We start from the raw sequence: 22,723 nt of genomic DNA, 5'->3' as shown, positions 1-22,723 counted from the left end.
AAAACTTGAGCAAATACTCATTGGACATGAAATCCTGAAACAATCATTTTAGCCAAACAAGGGAAACAACTGACACAAGATATCACTGCAAGTCTCTGGGACTCCTAATGCCAAATACAGAATAAGCTGAACTAAACCTCCGGTCCAGTACAGCACTGCCCCAACAAATTAAATTTGTTCGAAGTTACAAAGGGTTAACTTTTTGCCAACAGGAATTAAGACCAGCCCAGGTATCTGTCCTTCCACAGTCAGCAGAAAGCTGGAATAGACTCTGTGCAACGTGTTCCAGCTGATCTGACAGATACAACCACGTGCCATACCTCTCAAATTCATTTTCTTGGCTGATTTAGTAGAGTTCAGCTTCATTTGCAACAGCAACTGAGCAACAGCTAAAACTGCACTAATCAAATTCTGTGCAATCCAGACTCTTGGCTGGATTGACTCTTCGCACATTTTTCACGTCCAGTCTTCCCATTCTTTCCTGGATCTCTTGCCTTCTGGCCGGTTAGCTGGTAAACATCCTCTCAGCAACACTTAACCATGCTTTTACAGCAGATATCACTCAAAGATTTTTTTTCTGGTTTGTTATTTAAGAAGATTCAATTTTTTTCCCTTTTTTCAGAAGCCCAAACCTCTTCTAGAACTATAAATAAATAAAAAGTATACCTAAGAGGATCTTCTGAAGCACAGGAAACTGATAATTCAGAAAACTGCCTACTCAATGGCAGTGCCACCAAAATGTTATAGACTCCTCACTGATTGCTCCAAAGAGCACTCATTCTTCTCATTTTTACAATGTAGAAAAGTACAGGTTTCAAGTAGTTCAATAGTTATATAGAGTAAAGCATTCACCCATGAAATCCAGAGGCAAAACCGCTTGTTCAAAGCACAGCTCCTCCTAATAAACATCTGACAACTACTGAGAAGTGAAGGCTGGCAGAATACCCAGCCTTGATATCACTCCAGATTCTCTTTTTTTTTTAATGTGATTACATGGTTATAGTGGTTAACTTTAAGCTAACCAATTACCATTTTTTCTTCTCAACTCCCAAGGTCAGGCAAGTTTTTTACTACTTCCTTTTCCTTTCAATTGCATCTTTTTAGAGATGCCTTGCCAGTAAGCCCCATTCTCATTTCTGCTACTGAAGTGGGTTATCAATGATTTCTTGGCGGCCTTACTGTGCTCAAAGCAATTCTGAATAGCAAGGGCTACAGCTACTGTGTTTCTCACTCTGCACTCCTTGTGCAGCCCTAAAACAGCCTGAAAATCCCAACCATGACTCTGCAACATTTCACATTCAGTTCCCAGTGGTTCTGTTTTTAGCTCTTACAGGGGCAAACAATTATTTTAATTAATGTTGAATCACTGAACTACTTCTTCCCATACTTGCCATGAAAAACATTCTAGTCATTGCTGGTCAACAGTTAGCTATTTGTTTAGGTTTTTTTTCCCAGGGCAAACTGGGAAGAAATTACAAAACAAAATCTTGCACAAAAACTAAACCAAGATCTGTTCTGTTCTATTTCTAACACACTCAGTTTGAAAGCTGCAACACAATCTTAGCTATCCTTTTTTAGACTTGTCTTATAAATGGATTTGGTTTTTCTAACACTGGAGCATAAAGCAGAAATAATTACATAGAAAAGAGCATTCAAACTCGCTACATATAGAAAAAAAATGCTGAGTGAATAAGGAAGTTTCTGTTTTAAAAGAAACAGATGAAAAAGAAATGTATAAGAAACCTGTTACTACATCTAGGCGTTCTTCCTGATGAATTAGCCCCATGACACAATACTCATTTGTATGTAGAAAACTTAAATCATCTTGTTTGCTGCCCCTTGAACTTCTCTCCATGGAGCTGGCATCCTTCTCTCCTCAATGATACCAAGAACAAGTTTCTCTCAATGTCAAAGTGCAAACACTCTGCTCACATCTTCCTAAACCGCATTTTAACTCTCCCTGCAAATCTCATGATGATCTTTCACCAAGGCTGCAATCAGGTGCCATGTTATTCCTTTGCAAAGAGGCCTGTTCACCTCATGGGTGAACTTCCTTTAACTTCCTCAACAGCTCAAACACAGCAATTCTCTTCTAAAGCTGGGCTTACCTTTAGAAACACATACATCCAACATATATGGATGCCCATTTTCTGTATTTTTTAATATTTTTTTAGATTGCAAAATACCATGCTGTCATTTTATAGTTGTAACACAAAATGCTCCTTACTGGACTCTGTAGTCTTAGTTGACAAATTTATGTTTCTGCATTATCCTTTCCTTTATTTCAAGAACTAGAACTATAGTTACTAAACCAAACATTTCATAAGCACTCTTCTAGTTAAAAAAACCCAAACAAACAAAAAACCCACAAACCCACAAACCTATAATATTGATTATTTATTGATAACAGTAAAAGCTATATTTTTCTGTGTTTTGTGAGTTAAATCTTGCACATGTTACACATCGGAACTTAGTCCTAAAGGAAATGCCAACATTTTGGTGGAAGCAGATCTTGTACTGCACAAACTCCACAAAAAGTATTATCGGTTTCTGACAGAAGGTTCAAGCCTCATCTTTCACCCTTTGTAGTTCTCACTAACTCCTCTGTTTTAACTCCAGTGTTCTCACCTCTCTTCTGTCCAGAGATTCACTTTCTGCTGTGCAGTCTGAGCAGTGTAGGAGAGCCTGTCACTGCCATGCTGGTGCTGCCTTTCCGGGGAGAGCTGCTGCCGCAGCAGCTCTAATTCACGCTCATACATCAGCCGCTGCTCCTCAAGGGCACTCCGCTTCTCTTCCAGGTACTGTTTCTCCAAGATCTGGACCACATTTTGTACTGGGTCTAAAAGAGAAGAGAGGAAAAAGAAAGAGGAAAAAATTATCCAGAACTGTGAGAAAATGCCATTTTGGCATTACAGAACACTCATTATTTAGCTGGTAACAGCAATTAACACATCCCAGAGTCTTTGCAAACAAAAGATGCTCATTGCCCCCCAAAACAAAAGCCAAAATAAATAAATATTGCATTAAACAGATATATCCAAACAGGAAATAAAATACAAGTCATGCAAAGAGGCTAGAACAATGGTTAAGGACCCTTGCCTATTGCATGTCTCAGTGCTGTGAAGTTATAATATATTCCAGAATCCCAGTAGGAAAAAAAGGAATAGTGGAAAAGGAAACAAATTAATACGAAAACAAAGCAAAACAAAAGGGAAGATGATGTTAACCAGAGAAGGAAATGACTTAAGGAAGTAAAAAGCAATTTACTTTCTCCATTTTGGCAGAGAATGAAACATGTTGGAGAGCTGCAGATGGAAACCAAGACAAATGAATTGTCTGACTGGTCACGCATCAGATTGCACTAATATGCTGCACAGCACTGAAGCAGACAGAGTATGTCCTGGAGGGAACTTCTGTGTTTAGCTTTACAAACCACATTTCATCTCAGTATCAACCCAGAACAAATACCCATTTGGCTACTCTGTCCTGAAAAATCTGCTTGTGTCAATCAGCTATGGATAAATCTGAAGTGCACTGAAATTAAAGAAACATTACTCTGTCTATTCCTGGATTTAGGTCCAGTGCCAGACTGTGCCTCTGCATGAGCCATTTAATGGCATAAGCTCCTATACACTTCCAGTATGTATATCTGCTTCATATCTGAAACCTCAAATACAGCAAAAAAGTAGTTCTCAAGATAACTGAGTGACAGCATGCCACCTAACAGTTTGCTGATTCTGTACACCACAGAGAAAGGGAGAGGAGTTCCAAAGATGGAGTGGTGGATTATTAGGGGAAGCAATACTGCAGCTCTATGACATACCAGGATTTTCAAATGCAAAAAACTTCAGCTTTAAAATAATTGTTTGTGATTCCTCTTCCATTTCATCAACATATAAACAAAAAAAACGACCAAACAAAACCCAACCAGCCAAACAAAAAGAGCTGCTGTGATTTAGTTATAACCATCTCGCCTTCGCTTCTTACAAATACTTCTGCAAGTTGCTACTGTGGTTCTATCCTTATCCCTGGAAAAAATTACTGGCTTCACACAAGGGCATAATAAAATAACACCACAAAGGTAGTTATAATGCACAAAGTTAAAAATCAGTCCATATAAATAGTAATCAAATAGCAAACTAGTGATGCATAAAAGAGTCTTAAAATAACGAGAAATATTACTTTTTAGTACATGACATTCTCAGAAAGAAGTTAGCTATTATTAGCTTTTAAACAGACAGTGCAACAAAAAAACCTTGACTGAACCAAGTTCTAATATTCTAGGTTACAAATCAAGGCATAAATGTTGATCTGCATCATTGTTATCCTCATAACTCCTCCAGATAACACCAGAATTACCTTCACATGCATAATCCTCAAACCAGTTTTAGTTATATGTAAGAATGTTTGAGAAATCAGGTATTATGCAGACGATAGTGAAGAGACATGGAAGAAATTAAAAGCCTTCTATTGTGTTTGCAAACACAGGAAATGAATCTAAGGCTGACTCATTAAGATGAGACTTTCCTAAACTGGCCAAAGAACAGCTAAGAGTTCAAGGAGCAGATTTCCTTAATAAAAGATATCTTTTCAGCCACTTAGATTTACAGGATCACAACCAACACAGGATCAAATTATACCAGGGAAAATATTTGGAACAAGATGCAAGACCTTAGTCTAAAACCTCCCAATTTCAACATAATCCTCTACTGCTTGGGGTAGAGAGGGGGGTGGGAAAGGTGAGTTACGCTTGTATTGTAATGCAAAAGGTAAATTCAGACTTCTGGAAAACACTTTCATTTAACTTTTGAAAGAGTTTACACAGAAAACCCTAAGCCTGTCACAGGAAAAAAGCAAAATATGGTGTGAACTATAATCTACCTCAGTAGAACATGAAGAAATAAACAGACAAGTTTTTCATAGTTCAGAAGAACTACAATAGTGTTTAAAATAAACACCATGTTCCACAATTTTGGATTCTTCATGCAAAGTCAAATAAATTAAGGAAGATTCTTCCCAGTGCTGGTCAAATACACAGCAAATTCCGTAGAGTGTTAAAAGTCTCAAGTCCCAATCCTTCACATATTTATGTGACAAGAGTTCAATCATCCTGAAAAAAATATTCATATGCAGTTAATCTTCTGCAAAATCATAGAATACTAACACTGAACATAAGGATGCTTTTTTCTTTATAGGATGAACAGCATCTATTACCTTGCTGCAATGTCACTTAATTCACATCTGGAATCTGTTAGTCCAGTAACAACGGTGCTGAATAAATTCCTTGAGATTTCATGTAAGTGTATTTTTCTAAGCAAGCTAGAAGAGGGTTATGACATAGGTTGCTTTGCTAAGTTTCATCAAAATCTCCTCCCTGAGCTGTAACAGTTTTGTTTGCTTAAATGAGAAGGGGCCTAACCTAATCACATTGTTTACTTAACCACTGCACAGTATACAAGAATAAAGTAAACTTCTTTGATGCATTCTGTGTTTGACCAGCATCACAAATTAGCAGTACAAAGCTGATCTGACAGAATCCCACAAAGAAAGTCAACATGCTGAAGGAAGGAAAGAATCTGGGTGTTTTCTTTACAGCAGTTTTCAAAGTTACACATTTTCCTCAGAGGTTCTTTGGAGTTGGATGGAGTCTGTGACACTGTTGTACTAGTTACGTGCCATAAAAACAAATGTGTTTGCACCCTGGAGAAGCCAGGCTATTTATTTAAAGAGGATTACAATTCTCAAACAAACCAAGGGGAGGAAAAAAAAACCAACAGAACAAAGGAAACTAAACCCTCTTGCTTTGGGCTATATCTATACATGCCTATAAAATAATTACCTAATCAAATTTTTAAAATACCTTTTTATTCCCCCCTTAGGGTTTCTCCAGAGAATATGGGTAATAGAATTAACTGTCTTCAGTCATTTAGCTATTTGTTCTTCCTTACCCACATTTATTTTTCATTTTAAGGAAGAATAAATAAAGGGAACTGTAACAAAGCTGCTTTACTTCTTACACAACAAACTGGAAGCCTGTCAGAAAAAAAGGTGTTTTAGTTATACCACTGAGAGAACCAGAACCTAGCAGCACCATATACCTTCAAATCAAAAGGCTGTGATCCTCAGTCACTTGTTTTGTCAGGGTTTTATTATCACTTACTACTCCAATTTAGTTAAGCAACATCTATGTAGGAGTGAGTAGAAGAAGCAGAATAACTGGGATATGACACCTCTGAAACTGTGCAACATGTATTTGCTGTGCATTAGGGAGGAAAGAGGTTAAAGGGAACAGCAAAGTCTGTACTGTTATTGGCCAAGATGCAGAAGGCAACCAACCAAGACAAAAACTGGCCTGGACCACAGTCAGAAAAGCCTACTGAACTAAGATATAAAGACACTTGGAATATTGTGAAGAATTGTTTCAATCAGCTAGATAACAGCACATGAAAACCAAAAAACGTGACCCCCTGTTCAAAGAACACTGACTCATTGTAGACTGCTACAGTTCAGTCAAATCCCTGGTTAGTGGCAAGCAGATCAAGCATAAATTAATGCTTTCAGACTTCTCCAGCAGCCTCATGCACGAGCCAATTGAGTTCAAAACCTTTGTCCCAGTTTTGGCACAGATATGGGATGGTTTGAAGCCTTAACACAGGCAAGAGAATCTTCACGAGGGATGACAACACTGATGACCACCAGGATGGCAGATTCATCTGAAATTCGTCTCCTGGTACAAGTGAACCATAATGAGAATATTTCTGTTATCAAACAGCAATTTCACATCAATTTAAGTGACCTGACCCTGCAACTCACTCACACACTCCCATTAAAAATAAAACTGTAAAAACTCTGCAAAAAATTGCTACAACATTGAGCATACGAAACCAACATGCTGTACTCAACAGCAAAACAGACAAACCTAAAGAATAAGAGGACATCAAGAAAAAAGTAAACCACAGCAAGCAATGGAAATACTGTGAAGATATGAAGGAGAACAGAAAGCAATGAATCACCATCTACTGTGTCTTTTTGGTCAGTGACCAAGTGCCTCTCAAATTTTGTGTATTTTGACTGTACAAAGCATTCAGTAGTTTACCAAAGTTTTCAGCATTTCTTCAGATGAACTATGACCTGCCTTCTGAAAATCATGAAAAAAACCATATTGTTTTATATGTACACCATACCATTATTTTATTTATACTATATTTTATTGTCTTGTCCCAAAAAAGCATCACAATTTGTTTTAACAAAGATGAAATGAAATACTGAGAGTGATCAAGCATTGAAAACCATGCTAGCTAACATTTGACTATTGGTTTGTTATCATTTCAGTGTTTTTCTACTAAGGTTAAAATGGTGTCAGCAATATTTGATTCAAAAGGAAGCATGAAACTAACTGACCCATATCTAGCACAACCTTGTCTGCAGTAACTTTCAGAACCAAGAGCTTAGAAAGACTTGGATGAAGATTTGACAGTGTAGTGGGTTTCTGTGGTTGGGTTTTGGTAGTAGGGGGTGGGCTGCAGGGGTGGCTTCTGTTAGAAGCTGCTAGAAGCTTCCCCTGTCCGGTGGAGCCAATGCCAGCCGGCTCCAGGACGGACTTCCTGCCGATGGCCAAGGCCGAGCCAATAAGGAGTGACAGTAACACCTCTGCGATCACATAGTTAAGAACAGAAGGTTGTGGCGCAGATAAAAAATTCCGGCCAGGGAAGAGCAGAGTGAGAACATGGGAATAACAACGTAGACACCAAGGTCAGTGCAGAAGGAGGGGCAGGAGGTGTTCCAGGTGCCGGAGCAGAGGCCCCTGCAGCCCGTGGTGCAGACCATGGTGGAGCAGCTGTGCCCCTGCAGCCCATGGGGGACCACTGGGGTGCAGAGACCCACCTGCAGCCCATGGAGGAGCCCATGCTGGAGCAGGTGGATGCATGAAGGAGGCTGTGACCCCGTGGGAGGCCCAAGACGGAGCAGAGTCCTGCCAGAGACCTGCAGCCCGTGGAGAGGGAAGCCCACGCTGGAGCAGGTTTTTCCTAGGAAGGACTTCTGGCCCCTGTGGGGGACCCACGCCGGTACAGCTCATTCATGAAGGACTGTACCCCATGGAGGAGTGACCCACGGGACAGCAGTTTGGGAAGAACTCTTGCCTTTGGGATGGACTCACACCGGAGAGTCCATCAAGGACTGTCTCCCGTGGGAGGGACCCCATGGGATCAGGGGAAGGACTCCTCTCTCTGAGCACTGGCAAAAACAACAACTGACTGTAACCCCCATTCCCTGTCCCCCTGCAATGCTGGGGAGGAGGAGGTAGAGTCTGGAAGGAAGGTGTTTTTAAGATTATCTTACTTCTCACTCTTTTGCTCAGATCCTGTTTGTAATAAATTCAATTAATATCCCCACTTCAAGTCTGTTTTGCCTGTGATGGTGATCAGTAAGTGACCTCCCCCAGCTCTTATCTCAACTCATGAATCCTTTACTGTTTTTTTCCTCTTCTCTGTCCAGTTGCAGAGGGGAGTGAGAAAGTGGTTTTAGTGGGTATCTGGCATCCAGCCAGAGTCAACCCATTACAGACAGACGCAGGGTTACAACACAACTGCACTATAAAGGAGAGCAGAGGTACAGATAGAGTTGTGTGTAAGGGTTCAAACCAACTGCTAATTTGTGTATGTATTTATACCTAGGTGCAAACATTCTTTCACATATATATATTTATATATGTTTAATTTATATATATATGCACACACCTAACATGGTTTCTGCAAAATATCTTACCCTGAAAATGTTCCAAAGGCCCCTGGAACAAGTGTACTGCTTGCTTTACCCAGATATTGAGTTCTGTGCTGAATTTGTTAGGAAAACAAAGGAACATTTTTATCTGGCCTTACCATTACTATTCAGTGTCTTCATAATAACTTCCATTTGTGCAAACTCATAGTTGTAGTCTGGTTCTGAAGAAGCTTCACTAGCTGCATCTAGATCATGCTCTCCCAATGAAGTTTCTTTCTCAAGGTCTTTCAGCCAATCTCGACGTTTCCTCTTTGGTAAATTGATTCTGTGTAAAAATGGAAATTCAGTTTATAAACAAGATTATGTAGAGCAGAAAAGGAAAAAAATTGGCTGAATGCAAAGTGCCTGGAATATAAATATCAACTATTACCTAAAAAAGTGGTTGTTTCCCCATAATATTCTGTCTCCATGCCATAACTGAGTGACAGAACATACCAGTGCACCATTTACACAGGATCTGAAAGAAGAAAATACAATTTCAGTGAAATCTTAAAATAAAAGATTGAAGAGCTACTGTTTCTCTCATCTGCCAACAGTCACTTGTATCATATGATGCACAAATCTGCCAAGTTCTCATTAAAGGGTCACTGGGAAAGTTACTGCTCTGACTTCTATTGTCAGAATTAGCACCTTTCCCCTCTCCTCTGGCTGGTACAACTCTTCAGTAAACATACAGACAAGTTTGCTTTTGTTTGCCAAGTTTTCTTTAAATGCCCATTTCTCAAAGTGGGTCACTGCCTGTTTCTTATAAACAATCTGTAAACTTGAATGCATGCAAATCCTACTGACAAAGCTCTCCAAGATACAACTTAGTTAACACAAAGTTGTAAAACATGCTGTTAACATATTTGGCATTCAAGCATAAGAAAAGATTCTTAGATCCAAGTTTTATTCTTTCAACAAATGGAGTCTCTATTATTAACAATGGCCTATTTTTGTGAACATCTGGTATACTGCTGTATTTCTTTGTAGGTTTCTTTGTATTTAAGTTTCAATCACAAAATGGGAAAAATTGAACTTTTGCATACATGACTCACAAAGCAGAGCATTTTATTTGAAAGGAAAAAAATCTTCTGTAAAATGAAAAAAGCCTTTTCAGATGCAGTGTTCTCATTTCAGCTGTCTCTCTCATGTAAATCAACACAAACATGCAAGCATTTAATTTTAAACCAGATTTTTATTTAACTTCTTTTCAATGAAATTCTGGTAACTAAATTTCTGTTGACACTAGTATGTTAAGAACAATTACTTAATCATGGAAGATCAGGCGTGACTAAAAGAAAATATGTATTTTCCACAAACATGTGCCTATGTTCTTGCCAGTCAAAATGACTGATTTCCAGTACAGTAACTCTTATCACCACAGGTCTGAATCCCATCTGTCAAAATTTTGTACTGTAGGCTGCAGAAAAAAAATGCATTTGACTAAAGGCAGAATGGTAGAGATTGGATTTTTAAGGTGTCTCTCAAACTTTAGTTTCTCATTCTGATACTAATCTGTACATTATTTAGATATTCACATTTCAGACAAGCAGCATGACTATTAACTAGGACAAAGGTACTGCTTATCACATGCCATTGGAGCTGAAGTGACAAAGACATTTACAATTCCACTCAAGAAGCCACAGAGCCCCTGGAATGAAAAACAGTTAAAATATAGATGTAGAAACAAAAGGTGAATTGTGAATTGACACTGCATATTAACTAGACACAACAGTAATTAAGGAGTTAGAAAAGAATTCAGATCTCTGAAACACCTCTTTCTCACAAAATACTGAACTTTACAACAGGAACTACTTACAAGGCACAGCTGTCCCCCATCAAGACAGCTTGCTATCCCATCACACAGGCTGGGATAGCCAGCAGTATCCCAGTGATACAGACAAACAGTGGCCCCTCACTCCTACCAAAAACTTTCTGGTGATGACTTACTCTGAGCCAAACCACTGATAGCCTGTTATGCTGCAGAGTGGGTGGGGGGGTGTGTACATGTGTGGGGATATCTTAGTTTTAATCGCTGAATTTCACTTCTAAGTATCTGTTTAAGTCAACTATATTGAAGCTACTCATTGATCAGAACGTAAGATACTTCTGCCTATGTAAAATAAAAATGCGTGAAAGTTATCTTCTGGCAAAGAACAGCAAACATGCCAATGGAAAGTGCTGCTGATCTTCCTTACCTTGCATTTTCTTTTGGTGTGAGTGTAACTTCTCCATCTAAAGCAATATCAATCTCACAGTGTTCTGGTTGGATTCCTATACCAAAGAGCTGTATATCCTGAGAGGTATCTGCACCAACTCTTGTGTGATCCTAGAAAACAAATTGTTACTAAGAGACAAGCAAAATACCACTGTTGATATAACTAAGAAAATATTAGCTAAAGCACTGAGACTGCACAGTCTGCGTGCTTTCCTTTGCTAAGCACTTCTGCAGAGCAGAAGAGGTGCCACAGCAGATCTGAAGACTGTAACAGTCACACACAAACGGTTGTTCTGCTCTGCACCTCATACAGTTTTAGATAAAGCAAAATAAAGCAGTTGACATACAAACTGAAATACTACCTCAGTCACTAAAGCAGAAAAGAAGCTATGAAAATATGTCTTTCATATATTATTGATAGGAAGCTCACATTTCCCTTACAAACTTATTTGGTTTGTATTTCATACTACTTCACTCTGACATGAGACTATGCTAAACAAAATAGTTTGAGAGCTAGTAATACCAGGAAAATAGATTTCTGTAAATTTTTAACAGTGCTTTTTTAGACCCCTTTCTCATAAGCTTTCTGTCATTGAAGACCTCATTACTCTTCCTGAGTACTGATTACTACTAAACATCACCTCCTTATGATAAATTCATCAAATATTTAAAGCAATCCTCAACTCCCTAAAAAAACGAAGCATCTAACCTGAGGCTCATGCTTCAAGTTCAGCCTAGAAGGCAATTCTATGCACATTCTGTCTGGAAAAACTAGAATTGATCTCAACACTGGCACACACTGAGAACTTCTACCACTGTTGGCAATCAGGAAATCAACTAGGAAAACAGCAAAGCTGAACTGCAAAGGGAGAACAAAAGCCTAAACAGTAGGAGGAGGCCTATCCTATTTTGCTGCAACTACTCTTAAAAAAATCTACATACACTCTAAGTAACAAATTGAGCCAGAATTTCAAAACAAGTGTCCTTTCATTCTGTGTAAGCATCCTTACCTTTTCTTTTCACATCCTTACCTTTAAATAGTAAACCAAAAGCTCATTGAGCGCAGGGTCCGCATTCAGGTTTACCAGATAACACTTGTCATCCCCAACCTTGATACCTGAAGACTCAAGGGAAATTCCCATGCTCTCTAGCTGCCTTTGCCTCTCCTGCAAACACAAAAATAGGTTAATCTTGCCTGCTGCAGTATGTAGAGGCAAGTACAGAGCAACTGAAGCTGAAGATGTACATGCTGAGAATGCATTCTGTGTATCGCTACCAGACATTGTTTAAGGACCACAGGGTCAACAGAATTTATTTTTACACCCTAACCACAAAAAGTTATATCTACTTCTCAATCACCTGCTTCCCCAAAGTGGAACTTATTTATCTAAGCAGTCCTATTAAATTTATTAGCCTTACCCAAGCAGCTCTGTTATTAGAGCTACTTGTAAATAACACAGTGTGGCCATGAGTCTCCGTGTTAGTAAAAAACGAGTCTCAGTTCCAATTTGTTCAAAGATAATCATAGTCATAAATAATTTAGAAAATAGTATGCCACAGTTTAGACTGTTTAGCAGTTTTATTATTAATTCAGCTAAAGCATCTACCTCATCATGCCACATCTGCCTTTTCTTTTGCTACAGTTTGTTTGACTGGTCGGGTTTAGTTTTTCCCCTTATCCTTTTTCATTTTTAAAAACTTTTTTAACAGCGTTTGCACCAAAACATTCTTCTGGAACATTAGGACTAGAAAAGAAAACCAAAAATGCTTATTCTACAAGCTAAAGATGGTGGAAATTATGGAAAAGTACACTGGAATCCAGAAGTCTTATTTTAAGTACAATAATAACAATAAACAAACATTAGTAACTACATGTACACATTTTCGTTCTCCAGTTAAAAAATCACTACAAGCAAAAGCAACAAATACGACCCACAGTTCTGATCCATTTGTAATCCTTCACTTTCTTAGTTACTTGAAGGGAAACACGTCCAAGATCCCATTGTGGTCTTAATAAATAAATGAGCTGTTTAAACATATTTTGATGCTTTACTCTAAAATCAAATATTAGCTCTTATCAATGATATCATGACACAGTTAGATTTATTCTAATGAAATTTAGACTTAAAAAAACTCCAACAAACAAACAAACCAATCTGCCCCCTTGAAACAAGGGGAAAAGACAAAAATTCAGAAGAACTTTATATAGCTGGTGGGGAAAACAGCTAATAAACAGTCAACTCATGAAATTCAGCTGACTTGCACTGTATGATTATCTGGCTTTCCTCTTCAAAATTTCTGAAATACCTGTGCAATTTCTTCTGTTTTCCTTAGTTTTTCTTCCCAGGTGACTGTTAGCTCTTTTATTAGTTTTTCAGATTCTTCCAATTTTTCCTTCAGTTCTGGTGCCTTCATGGCCTAAAAGATAGAAATTAGCTAAAACCCTCAGCTATTCTTCCCAATGCTTGCACAAAAAAACCGAAGACATCAACATAACATCAAATGCAATAAGTAGAGATTTCTACTATATTCCCAGGTTTTTCATAGTATAAGATGTGGAAATAGGTCATTGCAAAGGAAGAGGGCAGAAACAACTGTAATGGGTCCAGATTTGAAATAGCTATAGATCAACACAGCTCCAGAGGCTAATGGAATGAAAAAAATCTCTGTGCCTGGTCACTCATACTTCAGTGTCTGTATAAAAATATGCGAGTATTTAAAAACTCTTAAGTCCTAGCTGTCTGAAGTTCAACTGCAAAGTCTTTCTTCCAACAGTAGTTTAAAATACAAATTCCTCCTGACATTTAGCCTTCCATTCTATCTTGGTTTTGTAAGTGCTCCTAGAGTTGCATTAAAGCTTTCAGACTGACCCTGTTGATTACCTTCGAAGGAAGGCATGCTCTGGAGCTAACACAGGCTTCTCATTTCACAACAGGAAACAGAAGCAAAGGGCTTGAATACATCCAGTGCCAAGTAACAATTCAACAGGCTGGCCTATAACTCTATATAACTGTTTTTACCTGAAGATAGATGAGAAAACACTTAAAAAAATAATTAGTAAGACTTTGGACACCTTCCTACTGATTGTGTTCAGCTGCAGCCTGCCAACATAATTAACAACACGCTACAATAATATTTTCTGATGTAAAATAAGAAAATAGAACAGTTTTTTATTTATTAATAAAGTGAATGGCTCCTTTTTCTTATAGCAGATTTTCCCATTTCAGTCTGTAAGGAACTGTTCATATGAGGAACACTGTTCCTTAAAAGAACATGAAGCTTAAACACCACACAAATTTACCCTCAAACACAGTCCTGTTCTTTTTCCACTAGTATTTTGAGTCCTGCCTGAACAGATCAAAAATATTTTCCTACCTGTTAAGTGTCTAATTTGTCCAGATATCACCAAGTAAACTATCCTACCTGAATACTTTACTCTTCAATTGGAAGTATAAATCTAAGATAAGCATCAATCACACAGTGTTAAATATTAAGGCGGTGAAGTAAACTGTTGATGTTTTTCGGTATTGCACTTATGACAATTTTTAGTAGATTTTCACAAATGTCAGAGAGACATGTCCCATATGTTTTGTGGCTCAATACCAGATTTATGCCTTTTCACGCTTTTCCATTTGGCATCATATATAGTCTACCAATGAAAAAAAAAAAAATCTCATAATAAGTCTACACAATGAAGTTGTACACTAGCCCTTCTCTGTGCTGCATCAATTATTGTTTGACCTGAAGTTCTTCAAGAACTGTCTAGTCTGACAAGGGTCACCATGAGTACAATGTTGTCCTCATTTAAAAGTTATTAAAAGTAAGCACACATTATGCTGGATTGAGGAAACAAGGTTAATTATTTAAAAAAAAAATAAATAAAAGAAAAAAGAATGGCTGCAAGACTTTCTCTCATTTCATAAGAAAACTAGTCTTCCAAACAGAATTTGACATTTCCTTGGGAAACTCAGTTTATGTTGTACTGTGAATAATGTTACCTCAGCTTGTGAGAGTTGTTCTTTCAGTTTTTCAACTTCTTCACGTAATTCTCTGATGACCCTAGCATTTGGATCTTCATTCACCACAGCATGATTAACTATCCTTTTGGCTCTGTCTGCATATCTCAGAGTTGAGAGTGTTTCTTCATAGTTGTCTGCTGCTGGACTAATAGTGGCTATCATGGCAGTTTGGCTGTTTCCTCCCAAGTTGTCCTGTAGTGCAACCACAGAAAGTTTGAGGGTTAAAAATGGTTCCGATACTATACAATGTCTTTACAAAGAGACTTAAAATACTTAAAGCTTACTATTTAGGCACCGAAAAGTACTCTGAGTATAAATTAATTAGTATGTTCCGAAAACATTCCCACCCACCTCTACCACCTTTGATTCCATTACAGTCGAAAATAGGCAAATAGGATTTTACACAGAATTAACATAAGATACACTTAGCTGTCCATATTACGTTGAATAACTTAGAGCTGTGAGAGTTCCTTCACTCAAAGGACGAGAAGTCTGTGTACACAGGGGTATACTACAACGATCCTACAAACTAGTAAGCTGACATCTTGTGAACATGGTGAACGGAAAATATAAATTACCTTGAGAAGCCAAGTGAGTACAGAGTCTCTGTAAGGCACAAACTTGTTTTTCCCCTTCCCTGCTGCTTGGTCAGCAAGTGATGATATAACCAAGCCCAGTGTTGAAAGTGATCTATAAATGCAAAACAGCAGAACAGGTTTAACACATATTCCGAACGTAGATTTACTAAAACACAGAAAAAGGGATTGCTCTGCAGAACTTCACATCCAATTATAAAATATCATTGAATAATTTAAGTTGGAAATGACTACAGGAGATCAGCCAGCTTGTTGCCCTGCTCCAAACAAGGCAATGTATTTCTTTAAAGTTACATATTTGGAAGAAAAAAATGGTATCTATGGTGGTTCATCTCATTTGGTACCAAGACCATGTTCCAGAAAGACTGAGACTACGTTGAAATATTTAAATAGTTTGAAAAGTGTAAAACAGACTGCTACAGTACATGGAGAACCACTGCCTTTGCTTAGACACCTACCTGTTCTCAGAGGATAAAAATCTTTCTGTTTTGGACACTGTCTCATGACACTCTTACAAGTAGGTGCTGGAAGCACAAGAACTTCTGTCTCTGGGAACAATGTTTTAAGAACACTGACTCAAATGGAGACTAAAACTAAACAATTCTCTAGCCAAAAGGAGGCATCCTCAAAACAAATCCAGCTATGGCCAGGGATAACTAGTCTGCCCTAGTGAACCAGTGACCAGCCAGCCATCACACAACAATAGAAGGCTGCTCATCAGAAAAGACTGATTAGGAGGTCCCTTGACAGATGGGTCGGCTTATAATTGAGGTAGAGCCTCACTGGCTTCTTGTGTGGGAAATAGACCAAACAATCTCCCAGATACAAAAGTGCTGCACAAGTGTGAAAGAGAAAAGCCCCAAATTGCTTAGCAGAAAGCTACATCCCAAATAACACTTTAGAACTGTGAAAAAAATAGCTAACTTGTTCATTTTGGTACATATACAACTTATACCAACAAGGGTAACTATATTAGTAACCTGTGCAAAGCAGATGTGCATTATATTATCCAATTCTTATACAATCCTGTGTAAATTTTAAGTGACATCAGGGCTCTTGAGGTGAGTATGTTTAAGATAATGAGCTGGTTGAGAAGCCTGAGAACATTAAACAGACACCCAAAGGGTTTTAAAACAGACATTGCTGAAGCCCAAGAGTATACTGGTCTGTCATACTCATGCTCAAATATCTGGCTACTCTCTATAACTACCAAAGAAAACTTCATCTGCATCGCAATTAGATAGTCAAATAAATCTTTAATTGTATTGTTCCACTACATCCACTTGCTTTTTCTTTTCAAAAAGGTAGTACTATTTTAGTTAATAGGCAGCATTTGCATAATTTTTATAACAGAGCCATAGTGCTGCTTGAAACTGCCAGTGGTTCAGAAATAACACTTATAAAATGACAAAAATGTTGCAGAAGAATATTCCAAGGAACATATCCAAGGCTAAGGTAACAAAAACCATTACATGTGTCACTGAAGATGTCCCTAATTGCATATAAAGATAGCATAGACCTGAGAGGAAAATTAAAAGAAAAAGAAATTTAAGGGGAGGCTAGGTAATCTGATCTCTCAAGAGAGCACTCTATTCAGTAAATTTGTCTATAGGATAACTTTCCAACTCACCTCTGAGAAATTCACAGAAAAGAAAAAGACAATTAGTTTTAGTTTTGTGACCTAAAGAAAAGTCTAGTAACCTCTGAAAATTTGTGGGGGAAAGACAGGAAAAGGAGAATTAGTTCTTGTCTCCAGTCTCTTCTCTCCACAGACAGAGATGACAGCTTGCTAAACATGTGAGAGCAAACAGTAGGATGCTCTATGAGGCTCTATAGCAACCTCCACCAGCACAACCAGCATACTCCCAATGGAGTCTACCTCCAAGGGGTATAAATTAATAAACCACTCAGGACTATTTTCCTCTGATTTCTCTTTCCCTCTTTACATAAGGTAAATGTGAAAACCAAAGCCAAACCCTGAGAGTGGGGGAAGAAACGGACTGTCAGAAGTCAGAAGAGAAATAGGAAGAACAGGGATTTCAAAAGGACCTATGACTGAAAACTATTTCACAGCAAGGTTGCAATACCACTTTGAGTTACGGGCACTGCATTTTAATGAACAGGAAATTATAAGCTACAGTTTATCACCATGGGATTAAAAAACATTAAAATATTACTCCTCCTTATAAATCGTGATTTTATGTTAAGACTAACTGTTAACATCTGCAATAAAAGCCGAACTGGAATCATTTATGCACTCTGCTTGAGATTTCAAAATACAAAGCTGTTTAAAGACTTTAAGGAAAGCAGCAAAAAGAAATGGCTGCCCAACGAAATAATTACAGGGCTCATAGGCTGCTTTGCTTCATGCTAAATGATGCATCAGAGATCTGTCATTACTTTGATGCTATCTCGGACTACTTATATACAATGAATCAACCAGAAGGCCTAAGCCCACAGTGCACAGCAGACTGAGACAGTTCAGAAGCAGCAGAGTGGACTTGTATGGTGCAAGATTACAGGAAAGTGCCATTTCTACACACTGTTCTCCTTGTCCCTATTCCTCAGGCATGACCAGACTGCCCTTGCTAGCAGGCAGTGGGAAGCTTGCACACTCCCACCACAGGCCTGAGTCAGCAGCATTCAAAGGGAATTGGTGCCTCCTCACTGCAGGGGAACATCTCTGTCCCTAAATGACACCCGTTAAAGCTACTTCGGTACAATTTACAACCAAATTCTTCAATGAGCAGAATCCACTTCTCTATTTGTTAACTCTGAATACAAAAAAACCTCCCTCAAAGCAGCTTGGAGCCAGACCTGTCCCAGCCCATTCCTTGCCCCTGCCTACAATTTAAAGTCTTTCTTTCGAAATGGCAACAGCTATTATTTTACTAATCAGAGTTAAATCTGCAGACAGCTCAGAGAAAGTATCTTTTTGTAGCCACTAATTGACAGCTTGTTTATTCTGCTTCCTCCTACTACTGTGTTCTAGAAATTCTTTGACTACACCACAAAGAGTTGTTAAGCACCTCGTTTTCTAAGCTGGGTATGGGAACCAACACATCCTGAAGAGGAACATGCACATCCAGCTTTTCTATGAGGTATGGCAAGTCTCCCAAAAACCTCCTTTACTAAGACAACTCTGTGTCATCTCTGAGAAAAAAACAGAAGTCATCTCTGTTACAACTTTATGAAGATGTTGACACAAAATGACACATCTCTCTGTTGTTTCACAGAATATGCTGAGTTGGAAAGGACCCACAAGGATCATTGAATTCAACCCTTGACCCTGCACAAGACCATGCCCAAGAGTCACACCATGTGCCTGAAAGTATCATCCTAACACTTCTTGAATTCTGTTAGGCTTGGTGCCGTGACCACTTCCCTGGGGAGACTGTTCCAGTGCCCAACCACCCCCCATGGGTGAAGAACCTTTTTTTAATATCCAGCCTAAATCTCCCCTGACACAGCTTCAGGCCATTCCCTCAGGTCCTGTCACTGGTCACCACAGAGAAGAGATCAGTGTCTGCCCCTCCTCTGCCCCTCAAAAGGAAGTTGTAACTGCAATGAGGTCTCCCCTCAGTCTCCTCTTCATCAGGCTGAACAAACCAAGTGCTCTCAGCCACTCCTCATACAGCTTCCCCCCAAGGCCCTTCACCCTCTTTGTTGCCAGTAAGTGGGAGAGCAATCCATCACCCCTGCTCTGCAACACACTGTCCCCAAGATAGGAAAGTGTGTTCTTAACAGGAGAAGCTGCGGGACCAAGGTGACATCTACCACAGCTCTAGCCAGTTTTCATCAGAAACAAACAGCACAGACACTTGTAGAGATTGGTAAAATATTGCACTATGCAATTTTGGTACACAGAGCTGAGTGTAAATTTTCCCTGCTTTGTAAATAAACAAGTACATTATTTCCACGTTCTTCAAGGCGACAAAACACAGCACAAACAGCAAATTTACTTGCCAGCAGCTCCATTTTTGATCTCATTAAACATAACACATGCTACCAATACGTTACTGGGTTTTTTTATAAAAGAAAAATAATAAGAAAAGAGGTTGACGTAGTAAGGTATATGGTTTATGGTTAAAGTATATAGTATCACTCCAGAAAAGATGATTATCTTTCCCTAATAAGTAAGGTGCATCACACCCCAAAGAAGATCGCACACAATGTCCTCTGAAGAACTAGTCTGGTAAAACATGTCCATCAATTCTGAGGCTTAAAAAGTCATTCATTAAAGCCTGAACAGCAAAAATCTAACAAAAGACACCAAGCACAGCACTAGGAATCCTCTTTTGCCTGTCAGTTCCAAAAGGTATTTCATAGAGAATGTTTAATAAATGGACTAAGTAATAGCATATAAGCTATTATATTCTTGTAGCATATAAGAATTTAATTGAATAAAAAATGTAGAGTAGTCCAGTTTTTTTTCCTAAAATCTTTTCTTTTCTATAAAGGTTTGGTGCTTTTATTTGAAGTCCTGTATTGTCAAAGGGGTTCAGCATGGGCAAAACAAGCCTTCCCAGCTGCATTGATACCATACAAGTTTAACACTGAATAAACATCCTAATAGGAAAAAACCCGCTGAAAATCTTTCTGTATCTATAGCTACACTTGCGATTTGTTAATAGCTGTTGGGAGGGTTGCCATTTGAACTCTTTCACAAGACTTAGAAAGAAACACTTAATTTCATCTTTGTTTATGCAAAATACAAATAGAATTTCTAGTAAAACCAATCTGGATTTAACTAGTAACCTGCGGGGTAAGGTTACAATATCTGCCATTAGGCAAATAAGAGCCACATAATTTTGTTTCATTGAGACTACGCCGGTTGTGGCAACCACTATGATGCATTAAATGCAAAGCCGATTACAAATTAAGCTAGAAAGAGCAAACATGTTCAAACTCAACAAGAGGTAAATTTAAATCATAGTAAGTATGAATGCTGTTCATACACACTTTGTGCCGTCGTTGTTAACTTAAATACCAAAATATTTTGTAACATTTTAAAATTAAATTGAAAAAGCAGTAGCTTTTAATGGAACAGTTAGACTCTTTCTTTCCCAGAAGATTATTATATTTAAGACAGCGGTAATAGTGTGCTAAATTCTTGCTTTTGGACAATAACACAGTAATTACGGTTAAAAAAATTCTTTGAAACTTGTCATTGCTTGAGCAAAAATGCCCAAGGCAATCCTAAACCAACACAGTTTCATTCTGATCCGATTTTCTTAAACTGTACATTACACCCTTACATATTTTAATTCATGCTGGAACAAAGCCATTCAACACTGCAACTTTGCATTCTTCCTTGAGCAGATGATGAGACAAACACATGAGTCTGGGGACAGGGTGTATAAATGAGTCACAAAAGGTATATGCTTAATTAAAGAGCACTGCTGTCACTTTTTCCAGATAAAATTCATATAGCCCTCGTCTGAGTCAAGTATGAATCAGGATCCCTATGCCAATGTCAGGAAACACGTGGTGCTCAGCACAGAGCAGCTGAAAGAGCCATATTGAACTGCTCCTGATGAAGCTCATTTGAGCTGACTTGTGACTAGCACATCAAGAGAGGAGGCCAAGGAAACAACAGTGATTTCTTCAAGACTAGGATTTGCATTCTGTGTATACCCATGTCTTACTTGTTTATGTTGCTGCCTTCCTTCAGGCGTTCTCCTGCAGCTCCTGTTTTGGACACTCTCTCACTCCCAGCCAAATCCACCAGGCTGACCTTGCTGACCTTCTCTCCAGAATTCTGCACAAATGGGACATGGGAGAACAACAGCTAAGAAACACTGGCAAAAAGCACTAACACTGGCACCATGAAACACTGCTCTTTATAATAATGTGGATTAAAGTATCAAGTTCAAGATATGCAAGGAGAAGGAATTGTCACGAGTTTTTATAGCTCTTTAAAAGTCACCCATATTTTATAGTAAAGGCCTAAGGCACTAAGGAACCAGAATCAGCTGGGTGGTAACATCAGTAACTTTACTGGCAGAATAGGACACTAAAACATACCAACTCCAGCAACAGTTAAGACCTAGAAAGGTTTCATGGTGGCAATATAATCTTAAAAAGTGATCCAAATGTTTGTTTTATCTGATGTGCTTCCTCATTCTTCCAGGGCTCTCTCTGTCCTGATTACTGGGCTCCATGGCATCAAGCACAAGGTCAAAGCACAGCTGAACAGATAATGTATATGTAAAAGACAGAAAAAAGAAGAATCCACCATAACTTCATAAATTAGTCAACAGAAATACATACACCAGACTGCAGGTCATAAAGTGTCTGAGTCACTATAATATTGAATACAGCATGAGAGCGGCTGCTTTCTTCATTCATGTTGGTTGCAGCAACTGTTCGTGATTTGTTTCCCTCTGACATCAGTGACTCAATATCCTAGAGCAAAAAGAGTAAAAAGTGATGTTAGGATAAAAGCAAGTATTGTGCTTGCTGAACAAAATTCCCATCTAGATGGAAGGGTGTGTACATGTGAGAGAGGAAGAAGGGAAGGTAGAAGCAATGAGAAAATTCTTTAAGATGTATTTGAGGTGGTACAGAGAGTATGTAAGTCCACAGAACAACATTAAATCATATCTCTGTTTTAAATGGTGCACTTAAAAGCCCAGCAACTACAGTCAATTCACCTTCTCCTTATCTGCTGCTGAAATACATTGGTAACATCCACATCACAAATCATATTGTTTAATGGCACTAATCAAGCCAACACAGATCTACTTACAGTGAACACAGGACATCTCTTTACTGAATTAATACTATCTTCACTTAATTTGTTCAAGTTAACTTGCTTGATCCTGTACCTTCTCACATGTGTAAAACAAAGATGACTATGCCAAGACTGCTATATGTGCTTGCTGAGTCTTCCAAAACAGTTTCAGAACTCATCAGCCAAAAACTAAGTATGAACAATACTTACTAGAATTTGAACAAAGAAAGTGTGCTTTCAAAGTAAGCAATTTGCCATAAAAGCTGCAAAAGCAGTTTTTATATCTCTATAATATACACAGATGCTTCAGAAAAATAAAAACCCCCATAAAAAAGCAAAATGGTTCCCACATAATACTACACAAAGAATGAACATTTTTTTAAAAACATTT

At 38.3% G+C, this 22,723-nt stretch overlaps 1 protein-coding gene across 1 annotated transcript in view; it reads right to left on the bottom strand.

The window, feature by feature from the left end:
* KIF13A (kinesin family member 13A) overlaps positions 1-22,723 on the bottom strand; it is a 107,632-nt gene that overhangs the window by 27,668 nt on the left and 57,241 nt on the right. Inside the window, exons 7-16 of the mRNA XM_018077650.3 lie at positions 21,870-22,004; positions 21,245-21,357; positions 15,579-15,690; positions 14,980-15,192; positions 13,289-13,399; positions 12,013-12,147; positions 10,962-11,092; positions 9,152-9,238; positions 8,880-9,046; positions 2,629-2,839 (exon numbers count right to left, since the gene is read on the bottom strand). Coding sequence (XP_017933139.3) covers positions 2,629-2,839; positions 8,880-9,046; positions 9,152-9,238; positions 10,962-11,092; positions 12,013-12,147; positions 13,289-13,399; positions 14,980-15,192; positions 15,579-15,690; positions 21,245-21,357; positions 21,870-22,004 — 1,415 coding nt within the window. The remainder of the gene's footprint in view (positions 1-2,628; positions 2,840-8,879; positions 9,047-9,151; positions 9,239-10,961; positions 11,093-12,012; positions 12,148-13,288; positions 13,400-14,979; positions 15,193-15,578; positions 15,691-21,244; positions 21,358-21,869; positions 22,005-22,723) is intronic.

Source organism: Manacus vitellinus, unplaced genomic scaffold (assembly GCF_001715985.3).
Source record: "Manacus vitellinus isolate BGI_N305 unplaced genomic scaffold, ASM171598v3 scaffold_39_pilon, whole genome shotgun sequence".
Taxonomy (NCBI): Eukaryota; Metazoa; Chordata; class Aves; order Passeriformes; family Pipridae; genus Manacus; species Manacus vitellinus.
The sequence above is the reverse complement of the archived record's forward strand: the minus strand, read 5'-3'. Positions and strand labels throughout refer to the sequence as shown.